General features: G+C 52.4%; 2 protein-coding genes across 5 annotated transcripts in view; both read right to left on the bottom strand.

Annotated features, from left to right (window-relative positions):
* Positions 1-431: 431 nt before the first annotated feature.
* Atp6v1f (ATPase H+ transporting V1 subunit F) lies at positions 432-3,114 on the bottom strand. The gene is made up of 2 exons (XM_046422361.2): positions 2,957-3,114; positions 432-906 (listed from the first exon to the last, which is right to left on the bottom strand). The coding sequence occupies exons 1-2, from the start codon at positions 3,112-3,114 to the stop codon at positions 705-707; spliced, it is 360 nt and encodes a 119-aa protein (XP_046278317.1). The 3' UTR covers positions 432-704.
* Positions 3,115-6,450: 3,336 nt separating this feature from the next.
* Positions 6,451-14,447, bottom strand: part of Flnc (filamin C) — a 28,071-nt gene continuing 20,074 nt past the window's right edge. For all 4 annotated transcript variants that reach the window (XM_058572152.1, XM_046422354.2, XM_046422355.2 and 1 more), the window contains 15 exons: positions 14,245-14,373; positions 13,977-14,150; positions 13,215-13,376; positions 12,932-13,135; positions 12,329-12,481; positions 12,118-12,240; positions 11,741-11,983; positions 11,257-11,526; positions 11,020-11,157; positions 10,635-10,750; positions 9,247-9,379; positions 8,971-9,147; positions 8,555-8,773; positions 7,495-7,704; positions 6,451-7,354 (listed from right to left, as the gene is read on the bottom strand). In XM_058572152.1, coding sequence (XP_058428135.1) covers positions 7,167-7,354; positions 7,495-7,704; positions 8,555-8,773; positions 8,971-9,147; positions 9,247-9,379; positions 10,635-10,750; positions 11,020-11,157; positions 11,257-11,526; positions 11,741-11,983; positions 12,118-12,240; positions 12,329-12,481; positions 12,932-13,135; positions 13,215-13,376; positions 13,977-14,150; positions 14,245-14,373 — 2,639 coding nt within the window. In that variant the 3' untranslated portion in view covers positions 6,451-7,166. The remainder of the gene's footprint in view (positions 7,355-7,494; positions 7,705-8,554; positions 8,774-8,970; positions 9,148-9,246; positions 9,380-10,634; positions 10,751-11,019; positions 11,158-11,256; positions 11,527-11,740; positions 11,984-12,117; positions 12,241-12,328; positions 12,482-12,931; positions 13,136-13,214; positions 13,377-13,976; positions 14,151-14,244; positions 14,374-14,447) is intronic.

Raw genomic sequence — 14,447 nt, 5'->3', positions numbered from 1 at the left:
GTCACTTGGCAACCAAGCCTCACCTCACACAGGGTAGGGTTCTACTTGCCCTGCCCTCAGTGGACCTCACATGCCTCCCTTCCAGCAACCTGGAAGGTTAAAAACCTTCACCCCAAAACTCCTGTAGGATCAAAACCCAGTCTAGAATTACAGGCTTCCAGGTTTCCTGTGCTTTCTGCTTCTGTCCCTTGGATCAGGCTCCCTCCTCACCCCATGCAGACTGAGGCAGGGGGAACCAGGGACTAGGCTCAGCCATGCCCAGACCCCCTTCCCTGGTCCTCTTTGATCCAGAAAGTTAGTCCTCGTTACAGCCTCCATCCAGGTCCAACTCCTCTGCCTGGCTCTTTGGCAGAATTTTTTCCATCCTTGCCAATCTAATCTCCCCCAGAAGCCTCACCCTACATGTGTTCTTTCCAGCACCCAACCCTATATGAAGAGAAGCAAGAATATTGTTTTAATTTAACATCAATAACGACACCGTGTATCATCAGCACAGGGAAGAAGTAATGGAGAGAGAAGATGGTTGGGCTTCCTGTTCCCTAACCAGCCTGGATTTTAATGGCAGAGCCTACAAATACCTCACCCAGCCTCTCAGTGGAGTGGGAAAGGAGTGTGAATTGAAAACTAGAGGCTTGAAACAAAGGATGGCAAGCCTGGGAGAGGCCTGGCAACAAGCAAGGGGCTAAAGGGCTGGGGGGAGTCCCCTAGCGCAGGTCTTCTGCAGTGAACATGCCCTTGGCCCTGCGCAGGATCGAGTCCTTGGCAGCATCATAGGGGTGCTCCTTGGATGGGATCTCCAGGACAGCTGGAATGGAGCGCTGGTGGGCATCAAGGGCGTGCCGCACCATCTCTGCGATGTACTGGTTGATGAGGATGATGCCAATGTCGTCCCGGTTTAGAAACTGCCTGTGGAGAGAGATGAAATGGGAGTCCAGGGCAGCCCAGGGGGCTGCTGTCTCCCCTACCCAACAGCCCACTCAGGGTTATGAGGAAATGAAAGTGACCTGGAGGCACAGAGGACAAGAGGGAAAGACTGCTACCCTAAACCCATTCTCAATCCTATCCTTCCTTGAATGAGGCAATTCATTTAAGAGCTCAGGACCATGTTGGTCAGGGTTGGTTTCTACCTCCCTTGCTCAGAGAGAGAACTGGTAATGAAGATTAGGGTGATGCCAGTGTATTCCATATGCCGCCTTTGTATAGGAAAGGGAGAGGATAAGAATATATGTATCTGCATAGAGATTCCAGAAAGATAAAGAAGAAACTAAGTGGTTATCTATAGGGGTGGAGGAGGGAGACAAAGAGATACAAGGACTGTGGTGTGATACTCCTTAATTTAGACATTTTAAATATTATTTTTTTAAAATAGGGCTGATGAGGGCTGGGGATGTAGCTCAGTTGGTAAAGTGCTTGCCTCGAATGCACAACGTCCTGGGTTCAAACCCCAGCACCACACCAAAAAAAAAAAAAAAAAAAAAAATAGGGCTGATGAGACCACTGAAGGCCTAAAGTTCCCCACTGATGAGGGTGGGGGATGAGTCAGAGGGAACACTGGCATGAGCCAAGGACACAGATAGGAAACTCAGCAATGAAGGAATCACACTTTCCAAAAATAAAACTTGCCACTGCAGCCCTCCTTTATTGTGATCATCCATCTATTCATTCCCTTTTTATTCATTAAAAACTACTGAGCACCTACACTGGACTAGGCACTGGGGTAGGTTAAACTCCATCTCTGAGATCTCTTATGCCGGAAACATGGGAAATTCTTTTTAGAGGGGTGGTACCAGGGATTGAATGTAGGAGTGCTTAACCACTAACCCACATCCCCAGCCCTTTCAATTTTGAGTCAGGATTTCACTAAGTTGCTGAGGGCCTTGCTAAGTTGCTAAGGCTGACCTAAACTTGAGATCCTCCTGCCTCAGCCTCCCCAGTTGCTGGGATTACAGGTGTAAGCCCCCATACCCAGCTGTAAAACTCTTGAAGTGAAATTTGTCCTCCAATGACAACTTGGGTCACTTTACCAAACTGCTTAGAGATCAGCAGACAGCAGCCACCCAGGTCAGGGCCTATTACACACCAGCCAGCAGGAACCAGTCTCAGCCAGCAGTTCTGGGTTGGGCTGTTTAGGGGAAACAGGTGAGTGGTTTCTTCCTGATTCTGGCACAGAAGCCCTGGAGAAGGGTTGACCAAAAGACTAGGAGGCCAGCTTTCTCAATCCTAACCACCAGGACACCTCCTGGATTAAAGGGCATGCCTGCATCCACACTTTGAAGTTGTCATCCTTGACCCAAGGCACAAGTGAGGACTGAAGTATATGGCTAGCAGAATCCAGATGTTCAGCCCACTGTGCTTAGAACAAAGGGAAATTCTAAGGTAGACTGAGGATTGCACAGTGTGTGTACTGGTTTAAGAGAAGCAGAAAGGGCACTGGGTTCCTATTCCAGCTCTGCGGTTCCCTTGGGCATGTGCTTAACTTCTCTAAGCTGCAATTTTCTCATTTACCAGTGGGAATAACCCCTTCCTTACAGGACGATTATGAGCCTCAAAGGGAGATGACTGTACAAGAAAGCGCAAGCCCACTCCCTAGGCTCACAGCGAGCGTACGGTTGAAGCATTGCAAGGCCCTAGGTGAAAGTCTGAGACCCCGGAAGAGGCGCTGAGGCTGGCGGTCGCCACCGGCTGGGCGTCCAGACGTCCAGCTATGGCAGGGGCAGGTCATAAACTGTTCCTCCTCTTTCCTGACACACGGTCATGTGAGGGGGAACTCGGTGACCTGAGAGCCCCGCTCATACAGAGTCCCCAAAGAGGACTTGGGGCGCAGAGGCTTCTGCTCCAGGAGGAGTGACCCACATTCCCAACGGGGTCTGACACCTCGGTCCCCGGCCGCCTCCGCCCTCTCCCAGACCCCGCACCGGCAGCAGACGGGCCCGCTCGGCCTCGCAGGGTACCGTACCGGAAAGTATCTTCAATCTCATTGATGGTTGTATCCTTCTCCACCACCAGGAAATTAGGATGGCGGTTCTTGTTAAGCTCCCCTATGCCGCCCAGTAGGAAGCCAGTCACCGTGTCCTCGTCACCAATCACCGCGATTAATTTCCCTCTCCCCGCCATCCCCACAGGTAGGTAGAGCTCTCCTGGAGCGCCAGAAGTCACGGCAGCCCCGCCCCCGCAGCGCGACGTCGAGCCGGCATCGGCCCCTCCCTTCAGACATGCGCAGTTCCCCACACCGCCTCCCGGACATGCGCGTTAGCAGCAACAAGCCTCACCCTGAGTACGCCGCCTGCGCTCTACAGAGAGACCCGTACCAGGGGACTACGATTCCCAGAAGGCTGCACGGCGCACGGTTCTCGGGTTCCTTCGTTCCTTCCTTTGCTGGTTCAAACCTAACCCTGTTAGACCCCGAGACCCCAGGGAAGAAAAAGCACTGCTTGGTGTCAAGGGCAAGGTCCGCGTCTGGACCTTGTATGCATGTACGTAACAACGACATGGTTAACAATTACTCAATACATACTTGTCAGTTAGTAAAGAAATAAACAAGTGGATGATGATACTGTCCGGTAAGATTGAGAATCAAGAAACAGACAATTACAAAACGTTGTGTTAATTCCTAAAATGTGAGAAGTACATATAAAGCACAGATCCGTGGTAACTAGCCCCCGAGGAGAGATAGCCCTCAAAGGACACTTCCCTAAAAAGCTGAGACCTGAAGGACCAGCAGGGTGAAGGGGGATAGAGGACAAGAGGGTGTTCTAGGCACAAGTACAGCATATGCAAAGGTTTGGTAGCTCTAGAGCAAGAAGGGCATTCAAGAAAAGTTAAAGAATCTAGAAGTTTTCTGAAGATAGTTTCCTGAAGCCACTGAAGAATTTTATGGAAAAGGAGGATATCACGAGACTTATGTTAGAGCTGTGGCTGGAACTGTGCTGTTGTAGAGGCAAGACTACACCAGGAGAAACCAAACTGGGAGAAAGGGTGAGGGAAAGACTAGGAGGCAGCATTCTCAATTCTAGCCACCAGGATACTTCCTGGATTAAAGGGCATGCCTGTACCCACACTTTGAAGATGTCATCCTTGACCCAGGGAAGGAAGTGAGAACTTGAAGTAGAATCCAGATGTTCTGCCCACTGTGCTCAAGACAAAGGGCAATTCTTTGGCTGGAACTCTGGTACTGCAAATGGAGAATGTGGAGAAGTAGGTGGAGTAGAGAGATATTTAAAGCCACAATGGACAAAGTTGGGTTTTGGATTGGATGTTTGGGGAACAAGGTAGAGAGACCCAGGTGACTTCCAGGGTTCTTGTCTGTGCAACTAGGTAGATAGAAACAATATTACTGAGGGAATGAACCTTTGTGAGACTAACAGGGTGGAAGCCTTTTTTTTTTTTTTTTTTTGAGGTGATCTACCACTGATTTACATCCCCAGACATTTGTTTATTATTTATCTATTTATTTATTGAGACAGGATCTTACTAAGTTGCCCAGGCTGGCCTTGAACTTGAGTTTCCCCTGCCTTAGTATCCAGAGTAGCTAGGATTACAGGTGTGCGCTATTTCTGGGATTACAGGTGTGCACCACTGCACCTGATTAGGCCACATTTTTTCCTCTTTCAACAAACCCCCCTGGTGTTGGGCATGTGGTTTTGTGAGTTTAGGGTACTTGATGTGAATGCACATGAATTCAACTTTCTGCTCTGTTACTTTGAGGTTTGATTTTGGACTCCACTGAAATTCATGGCCTTGGTTTATCCAAATAATAGTAGATCCACTTAGCAGAGCTGTTTGAGGATTAAGTGAGAAGAGGCCCACAAATGCTCAGCACCCAGTGCCCCACTGTGGTTCTGTAAGAGCAGCTGGGCTGGGGATCTATAAATGCATCAACCCTCAGGAGGAGGGCAGCAAACTAGCTGGGAAGACCCTCAATTTGGGGTTGTGGGGAAATGGGGAGCAGAGAATGAGGAGGATGTGAAAAAGGTTGTTTGTAAAGCAATTGGACCAGTGCCTTGGCTCTGAACTGGCCCTCAACAAGTGGTTGGATATTTAAAAGAACAGATCTGTCTTCAATGGACTTGTCAGGTAAAGGGACAGCTCTGCATTCATCACTATTCACTCTTAATTCAACCATCAGTTATCACACATGTCACAATTAGGGGCTGAAAACCAAAGATTGATAAAACATGATTTCTGTCCTCAGGAGATCCCTGCAGGACTAAGGGGAAGGTGGGAAATCTCAGGGGAGAGCAGGGACATGCAGTGAAGAGAAGCTCTGGAAGAACCTTTTGGGGGGGCTTATTCAGAATGAGGATAGGGAAGGAACCTCCCCTTGGGAATAGTAAGGAAAAGAAGAAACAGGAGTAGAGGCAGACAGGCCACTAAGGGGTAGGGAGGAGGCAGCAGGAGCTAGGGCCACATGGTTGGGTCTTTTCTGGTATCCCCACTACCAGATTCCTGCAGACAGATCTACTGCAGGGGGATCCATTGAATAAAGTATGTCTCTACCCTCTTCTTCCACTGAGTTGCTCATTTATGTATTCATTCGCACCTGAATTAGGCTTCTAGGGCCAGGGGTCTCGGGCTGGTAGGGAGACCTGGTCATGGACAGGGTAGTAAATGTAGCCAGAGATGTGACCCTGGGCAGTGTGGAGGCCTGGGGCACTGATCTAGGAACAAGGAGAGGCCCAGGAAAGCTTCCTGTCGGCTAGGAAAATGAGGGTGTAGAGGCAAGGGTGTTTCTGGACAGAGAGACTAGACTGTAGCTGAGGTTCCCAGGAAACTAGAGACCATGAAGGGGGTTGGTGGTGGAGGGTGCAATGGGGGAGTGAGCACTGTGCTGTACTCACATGGCAGGAAGGCTGTCAACTGAATGGACATGGGGGAGGACCTTAGGGGCCTTTGTAGAAGAGGAACCTTTAGCAGCACCTCTCTAGCTGCAGCATGGAGGGTGGCTAGGAGCTGGCCAGGGCCCAGAGACTGATTCAGAGGCTGATGCCAGAGTCAAGGAGGAGGCCTGAACCAGTCAGGGCTGGAGGTGTAGATGCCACAGACCTAGTATGGGCCCAGGACCTGGAGTGAGGGTTCAGGGTTCCCAGGCACCCAGCCTGCCTGCTGTGCAAGGCTTCTTTACTGTTTGACTCAGCGGCCACTGGTCCTAATTTGAATAATACTCACCAGGTTAGGCCTTCCAGTAGCCCTAGGGCAGTCTTTCAGAACCCTGTCCGCTTCCCTCTACCATCCACCAACCTTCCAGCTAGCTGACGATTGAGCCCCACCTCCTCTCTTGTCCTTCAAGCTTCCTGCCAACATCCCAGACCTTCCGCCTGCCCCAGGCCCTTCACCTCGGCCTGGGTCAGTCCTCCTGGGAACAGCCATCCAGCCCCTGCCTCCCTGGGGCCTGATTTAGTGTCAGTGAACTAAGAAACCAGCCTTAAAGAGCACACGCACAAGGAACAGCCATGCCTCTGCGACAGCCGCGCTTTATTTGGAGTTTTCCACCTAAGTGGCTCCCAGCTGAGCCACATGATATGTGCAAAAAGTCCCCCCAGAAAGCTGGGCCTCGCAATGGGTAAAAAAGGCCCTCACGGGGCAGAGCTGTGCAACTGTAAAAAACAAACAAACAAACAAAAAAAAGGCAGAGAGAGAAATCAGTTTCCCAGGAAGCCTGGCTTGGGCGAAGTATGTATTGCTTGAAGCCAGTCCAACGTAGCACTTGTTCAGGGACTGTTTTCTTCTCTGATTGTGCTTTCTTTTCCAAGTCCTTAACACTCTGGGGTTGTGGCCACCAGAGTGGCTAGACGCAGTCCTCAGGGACCAGGGCACCTGGCTGGCAGTGTGGTTTGAAGGTGATGACTTCTCACACATAGACATCCCTAACAGTGTTCCCCCGCTGGTCTTGGCTCCACCAAGAAACTCAGGGCTTCCCAGGTTGCCATCAAGCCACATTCAAGGGAGGGACACTGCCCTAAGACAGACAGGCCCTCCACCCCGCAAGGACACAGTAGGGTGGGAGGCTGTGCCATTCACATCACACCCAAGATAGGTGTTTGCAGTGTCTGACTCTGTGCGTGTGCATCTGGGTGTGGCACGTGTGTGTGTGTGTGTGTATGTGTGTGTATGTGTGTGTGTAATTGGCCAGAGGTGAGGGCCGAGGCTGGGAGAGGCACTTCTGGGATTCAGGGCACATTGACTTTGAAGGGGCTTCCAGGGACACTTTCATCACCCCACTTGACAATGAGGATGTAGTCCCCTTTCTCCTTGACAGTGTAGGTGACGTTGTACACTCGGTTCCCCATGTGCTTCACATACACCTCCTCGCAGGGGGTCTTGGGTCCATGCACACCCACCATCATCATGTTGGTGCCTGGAGAAGGAGGCAGAGAGGGAGGACTCGCATCAGCATCCCCCAAGCCACACCCCACTTTCCCAGGGCTCCTTGATCCCACCCCACACTTCCAGGCAAGCCCATCCTGAGGGATAGCCTCATCTCCCCCTGGAGCCTGCCTGCTTTGCTGCAGTCCACTGTGAAGGAGTTCTTCTGGCCCACAAAGGCCTGGGACAGCCCTGGGCCCCGCGTCACCACTTTGCTGGCATCTGAGGAGAACTTAGGGATGGAACTATAGCTGGAGCCACGGCTTGAAGATGACTTGGTCACAGTCTCCACCAGAACTGTGGATGTTTCATGAAGGCTGTGGCCTCCAGACAGCCGGGGACCTGAGAAGCAGAGTGCGTGGTCATGAGCCTGGTCAGAGGGGTTTCCCTAGACTGTAGGCCCTCAGTCAGCACTGACAGCCTTCTGGTCCTGTATCATGTGCTCCCACCTCCTGTCCAAACTATGGCATTTGAAGAGCACAGCCCCATTCCAAGTTAAATTTCCATGCTACCAGTGCCAATTCCTGCTTCCCTCTAGGTCTTGGCCTCAGATAGCTCCATCTCTCATCCTCCTAGCCTTGGTCTGAAAACTTAAGTTAACCCACAGAGTAACTTTTATTTTAAAAAGGAATGTATGTCCAGTTGGATGTGGTGGTGTACATCTGTAATCCCAGCAACTTGGGAGGCTAAGGCAAGAAGGTTGCAAGTTCAAAGCCAGCCTCAGCAACTTAGCGAGGCCTTAAGCAACTTAGTAAGACTCTCAAAATAAAAATAAAAAGGGCTGGGGATACTGCTCAGTGGTTAAACGCCCCAGTACCGGGGAGGGATGGGGGGGAAAGGAATAAATGTCCAACAAGTCCTTTAAAGAGCTTCAGAAAGGGAAGCTGGCTAAACTTATTAGCAGCAAAAAAAATGAGGGAAACCAAGAGGAAGAAAGCTAAGCTAAAGCTTGAGGGTGTATTGCAAATAAAAGATTAATCAAGAGGTGGGTCAGAATAGAGAGGAAGAATTGGATTTTTAAAGGTGATTATGCACAACTTCACAGAATGGAATGCTATATAATCCGGGCCCACCTCCATTCCTGGTAAATTGACCATGATGTCTGTGGACAGACTGTGACAGATGTGAATGGGTACTGCAGCTGTCTAGGCTGGGCTGACCTGCATGGACCTCTCTGATCCAGGACACTCACCTGTCACCTTGGCTTTGAAGGGGCTGCCCACGATGTGCTGGGGACCACCATACTTGATGGCAATGAGGTAGTTACCAGGGGCCATGGGAGTGTAAGTGACTACATGGCCCTCAGGACATTCCCGACAGTCCAACTGCACCTTGGAGGGGCCATCAATGGTGACAGACAAGGCCCCTGAGCCCGCATTCAGGGTATTCACAATGAACTCCGATGACACACCTAGAGACCAGAGGGAGCAAGACCTTAGGCAGGAAATGATACAGCCAAAAGCTGGACTAGGCCCCAAGCCCCCAGGCCCTCAGGCCCCCAGGGCAGCACAGTGAGGATTTGGGGGCTCAATGAGCATTGCCCTTATCTCCAAGGCAAGATAGTAATGATGCAAATCTACCCCTTCCTTGTAGGCTCCAGGCACTCACCAGTAGTGCCTCCCTCAAGCCCAGGACCATAGGCTGACACCAAGCCTGGGTCCCCAGCCTGGCTCTGCTCCCCAACGCGGATCTTGAAGGGGCTTCCAGGGATATGGGCACCATTGAACTTGACATCGATGGAGTGGACACCATTCTCATGGGGGATGAAGCGGATGGTATGCTTATCTGTGGAGCAGAAGTTTGATGGATGAATCTCCCTTCTTCACCACCCCTTCCCAGGAGGGTCTGGCCTGGCAGAGGGTCACAGGGGCAGGGCCAGCTCACCACTATCCAGCTCAGAGACATAGCACTCTTCCACAGCACCTGAGGGTGTGTGCACCCTAGCATCAATCACACCCCGAGCACCATTCAGCTGCACTGCAAAGGATGCCGGCTGGTTCACCTTGAGTCCAGTTTCCTGCAAAGGCCACAGGGGACACTCAGAGTCCTGGGAGAATGGGGCTAGATTGGTCCTCTTTTCAGCCTGTCTCCTTCTGCCAGGCCAGCTGGCAGGGAGGGATGGAGGAGACAGGGGCTGGTCTGTAACTCTCTGCATCCACACCTACCATGAGATGGGCACCACCCTAGCCATGCTGGGTTCAGCAGTGGATAAGGGATGATGTGTCCCTGTCCTGGATGAAGAAGCAGAGATCCAATACTATAAAGTGGGTCTGGTGGCAGAGAAGTGAGTGTTTGACAGTGCTGTGAGGGCTGCAGGCGCCCCGGAGGTCAAATGTAGAAGGCTGAATGTGGCTGGGCTGGCCTGGGGGCACTTCTGGGAACAGGTGAGCCAAGAAGGAGGACTAAAGGGAGCACTACAGAACTCTGGGGGAGGGAATTCTGGGCTGGGGATGGAGCCTGGTTCTAGAGTCAAAGGAGATATATAAGGGCTCCTGTGGGCTGACAGGACTTCCCTGAGGGGCAGCTGGAGGGGTATGGTGGCTTGGCCATCTCCTGGCCCCTTATTTAGCAAGCTGCCTGTGTGTCCCTGTACACTTGATAAGGGTCTGCTTGGCACATATTCCCACATGACAGAAGTGAAGGAAGTCAGGTTCTCTCTACAGATCACAGCAGGACAAAGCAAACGGGTTCTCAGAAGCCAGGAGAGGCTGTAGCTAAGGCCCTGAGGCCACGTGCATTTGCCTAGGAATCCTTAGCCTCTCTGCAACCAGCTTGTTCTTATTTTGTATTGATTATATATATTATATATATATTGATTATATATATATATTATATATATATTGATTATATATTTATATTTATATATATATATATATATTTATTTATTTATTTATTTCTACAGTACTGGGTATTAAACCCAGGGCCCACATGGCAAGCACTCTATCACTGAGCTACATCCCCAGCTCTACTTTATATTCTTATTCTCATGAAATCACTAGTTTATAACATTCAAAAAGAAATGGGACAAGAAATTTCAGGTGACAATACAAACAGGGAAACCAAACTTGTAAAAGGAAGAAATAAGGCATGGAGTGACACAGCAGGGGCACATTAACAGGGACCCAGACAAGTCCTTCAAGGGTCCCACCCTATGCTGTACAGTGGAGAGAGGGGACTTCTGCTGACCAGCTCTCCCAAGATCACTAAGTCCCTGACCATGCATATTTCTGCCCTCTCTCAGGTGGTAGAGAGACCCAACCCCTGGAACATACCTGGAGGCTGGTAACTGTGAGACGGCGGGCATCATCTGAGAGGGAGGCCACAGGCACCACAAAGGGGCTGTCTGGGATGTGCTCATCATTGAACTTGATGGAGACTTCATAGTCACCTGGGGAGGGAGGCTAGTCAGCACAGGTCCCAGAATCGGGGAGAGCAGGGACATAGCCACCCACTCCAGCATCATTCTGAGACAGACTCATTAGGTCCCAGCCCAGCTCTGCAGACACATTCCCTAGGGGTGGGATGGAAGAAGACCAGGCAGGGAAAGAGCAGGGGTAAGGCTTCCTGCAGTCCCCAGCATTTTCTCCTGGTCAGTGAGCAGAAACCCAGTCTGGAAAGTCAGGTTGGCTCAGCCCCAACCCCAGCATGGACCACTACCTGGCTCTTGGACAACATAGGAGACACCGCAGGAGCCATCTTTGCGGTCCTCAAATGCAATCTCCGCCTTGCTGGGACCCTCCACGGCGATAGACAAGCCCCCTGCACCTGCTTCTCGGGTCCAGATGCTGAACTCAGCTGCATTCAGGGAAGAGCAAGGGTGGCACTTAAGCACCACTGCCCTTCACAGAGGCTTGGCCGTTCTACCCCAAACACTCACCTGGGCCTGCCCCTCACCTGGCACACCAGCCACACCTCGCTCCAACCCTGTGCCTCCAGCACGCACTTTGTGAGCACCACCTTCACCCAGTGGCCCTACAGTGAACTGAAAGGGGCTGCCGGGCACATGTTGGCCACGGTACTTGACAGCGACTGTATGAGGCCCCATCTCCTGGGGCACAAAGCGCACGCTGTATGCACTGTCCTCCCCTTCAACGATCTCTGCAGCTTCGGTTTTGCCTGACGGGCTGGTCACCTGCGCAGTCATGTCCTGAGAGCTGGCCTCACCTGCAGGGTGGTGGGGGGACATCAGTGCAGCAAGGTGCTGACCCTGACCTCCCTTCTCAGTAGAGTCCCTCCTCTGCTCAGACCAGCCCTGGCTGTCTGGGACAAGTCTGCCAGGGTCAGGGCCTGGCTGATCTCACCCTCCCCTCCTGTCTCAGGTGACAGAAGGCCCAGCCTCCCTAGGTGGACCGGACCCAGCCCAGCACTCTCTGCTCACCCTCTTGCTGCCGGGTGATGCTGCCGAAGGAGCCCAGGCGTTCCCGGCCCAGGAAGTCCCCGAAGACAGCAGGGAACGGGTCCCCACCGACTTGAGTGGACTCCTCCACCCGCACCTCACGCTTGGTCTCCCCGCCCCGTGTCTTGCTGATCTCTGTCCGCTCTGTGCGGGTGTACGTGTGGCTGCTGCGTGTGAAGGTGCGAGTCAGGCGCTCCTGGGCAGACACCATCTGGAACCAGTTCCCTGTGAGACACCAGGGAGCCAGAGTGAGTACACAAGGTGAAGAGTTGGCAAGCAGAAAGGGGACCCTGAGCGCAGCTCTGGCCCAGCCAACTATTTCCCCACCACCCTGCCCCCTGAGCTCTTCCCAGCTCTACCTGGGATCTTGAGGTTGAGGTCACAGGTGCTGCCAATGGTGGCGATGGAAGGTGCCTGTCTACGACGGGTGATGCTTTCCTTCATGCGGCCCTCACCAGTCACCTTCACAGTGAAGGGGCTTCCTGTGGGATGAAGGGTGGGTCAGATGCACAGACCACCCAGCTCTCAGCCTCCTCATCTGCCCCTGCCTAGCCCTGACTACAGCCTTACCTGGAACGTGCTTGTCAGCAAACTTGATGTTGATAATGTAGGTACCAGGCTCAGTGGGGCAGTAGGTGACTTTGCATGTGCCATCCTCCATGTCCTCACAGTTGATGTCCACCTTGCTAGGGCCTTCGATGCTTAGCCCCAGACCCCCATAACCTGGGGGAAGAATGAGGGTATTTCCCTCAGCACTACACCACCCACACCACACTGCTCTCCCTGCCCCAAGCTGTAGGCTCTGCCCAGAATGAATGCCCAGCTCCTATAGTAACCTCCAAGGAGAGAGTGGTACCATGGAAGGAGAAGGGATGAGCCAGGCACTGTCTGCAAGGGTCCGGGGATAGGCAGTCTAGAAAATTCCCTAAGGCAGTCCTCTTGGATTCCAGGGATTGAGGGACAAACTCGGGATGGTTGTTTTCTCTTCAAAGTGAGAAAACTGACAGGGGAATATTACTTTCCTCCAAATGGGTCTCAGACTCTAAATCCCAACAGGGACTATGCAAGGAAGTTCAGGGAGAAGGGTATGACCAAGGGCATGCTGGATGGAAAAGAAGGACAAGTACCCTCTGGAGGGTTCAGCTGGAATGGGGTCACTGTGGCAAGAAGTACCTGCGTTACGAGTGTCTACGATGAACTCTGCCACCTGGAAAGTGTGTCCTTCTGAAAGGCCCTTGCCCCAGACCCGAACCTTGCTGGCATCCCCGATTTCAGATGGCCCCACCAGGATCTTGAAGGGGCTGTTGGTGACATGCTTGCCACTCTTGCGCACGCTCACCACGTGTTCCCCAACCTCCTTGGGGGTGAAGGAGATTCCTATGGAGAGAGGGTGTCAGGTAGAGCGTCCCTGTGAGACCCCCTCCCCCTAAGGTGCCTGTCAAGACCCCAAACTCACCAATGTGCCGGTTGGGCAGGCGCTTCAGCAGGCAGGGCTCCTCATTACCGGACGGGGCGCGGATGCTGGCAGTCAGCAGGCTCAAGTCACTCTCTGTGATCTTCAGTGACACATCCGTGGAGGTGCCAACATTCAACTGTGAAGTCCTCATAGAGTCATCGCCTGTGGGGCAGTTGGGGCATAGTGCTATCATGACCCCAGGCAGGCCTTGCCCTTGCAGAACCCCCCAGGACAGACCCTGCTGGGCTCAACAGAGACCCAGGGCCACTCACAGAGGCCCAGGCCCGGAGGCTAGTGTCTGCATTCACATTTGCTGCCAACACCACAAAGGGCCCTGCACCCCAATTCCCCATGGTTGCCTCAGTCCTACAGGGGCTAATCTCTAAGTGGACCCTTGTGTATTCAATCCCGAGTCAGGCAGTGCATTGGAAACAAGACCACACAGACCCCTTCCTTGCTGTGTGTTTCTCATCAAAATACTTAACTTCTTTGGGACAAGTTTCCTCATCTATCAAAAGGAATGACAATACCTAGCTTCTTGAGAGAAACTTGAAAAACAAAATGAAATGTCTTTCAAAGCACTGGGAGGCTGGATGTTTCTTGGCTGCTGCACAGAACAGTATTCCTACATTTATCCAAAAATGCCCTCCTCCACCTCAGGGGGGGCATGGGCCCAAATCCCTGAGTGACTTGAACAGGCCAGCTTGCACATATGTTGTGTGCTGTGTGTTGTAGGCTCTGTCCCACCAATATCCACCCCACCTGTGATCTTGGCCGTGAAGGGGCTCCCTGGGATGTGCTTGTCATCAAAGCGCACAATGATGCTGTAGTCCCCAGGAGCCGTGGGCAGGTAGGACACTGTGCAGGTGCCATCCTTATTGTCCTTGCAGGTGATCTCTGCCTTTGATGGGCCCTCCACAGCCAGTGACAGACCCCCTGTAGGTGGAGGGGGGACTGAGATCAGAGATTCTGTCCTTGCCCCTGCACCTGACCTCCCTCCATCCATGTCCCCTGCCTGTGCTCTCCTCACCTTCTCCAGCATCCTTAGTGACAATGGTGAAGGTAGCTGGCTTGTTGACCATGCCATGACTCAGGCCTGGCCCATAGGCACTGACATGGCGGCTGTTGATGGCGTCCACATAGAACTGCAGGGGGCTTCCTAGAGGGAGACAGAGACAGAGGCTGGGTCAGCACAGAGACAGAGGCAGCCTGTGTTCCTCTTTGCCCCAACAC

Source organism: Marmota monax, unplaced genomic scaffold (genome assembly GCF_021218885.2).
Source record: "Marmota monax isolate L192 unplaced genomic scaffold, Marmota_monax_Labrador192_F-V1.1 WCK01_AAM20220418_F8-fsc00027, whole genome shotgun sequence".
In the NCBI taxonomy this organism is placed as follows: Eukaryota; Metazoa; Chordata; class Mammalia; order Rodentia; family Sciuridae; genus Marmota; species Marmota monax.
Note: the sequence above shows the minus strand (reverse complement) of the source record. Positions and strands in the feature narration are given on the sequence as shown.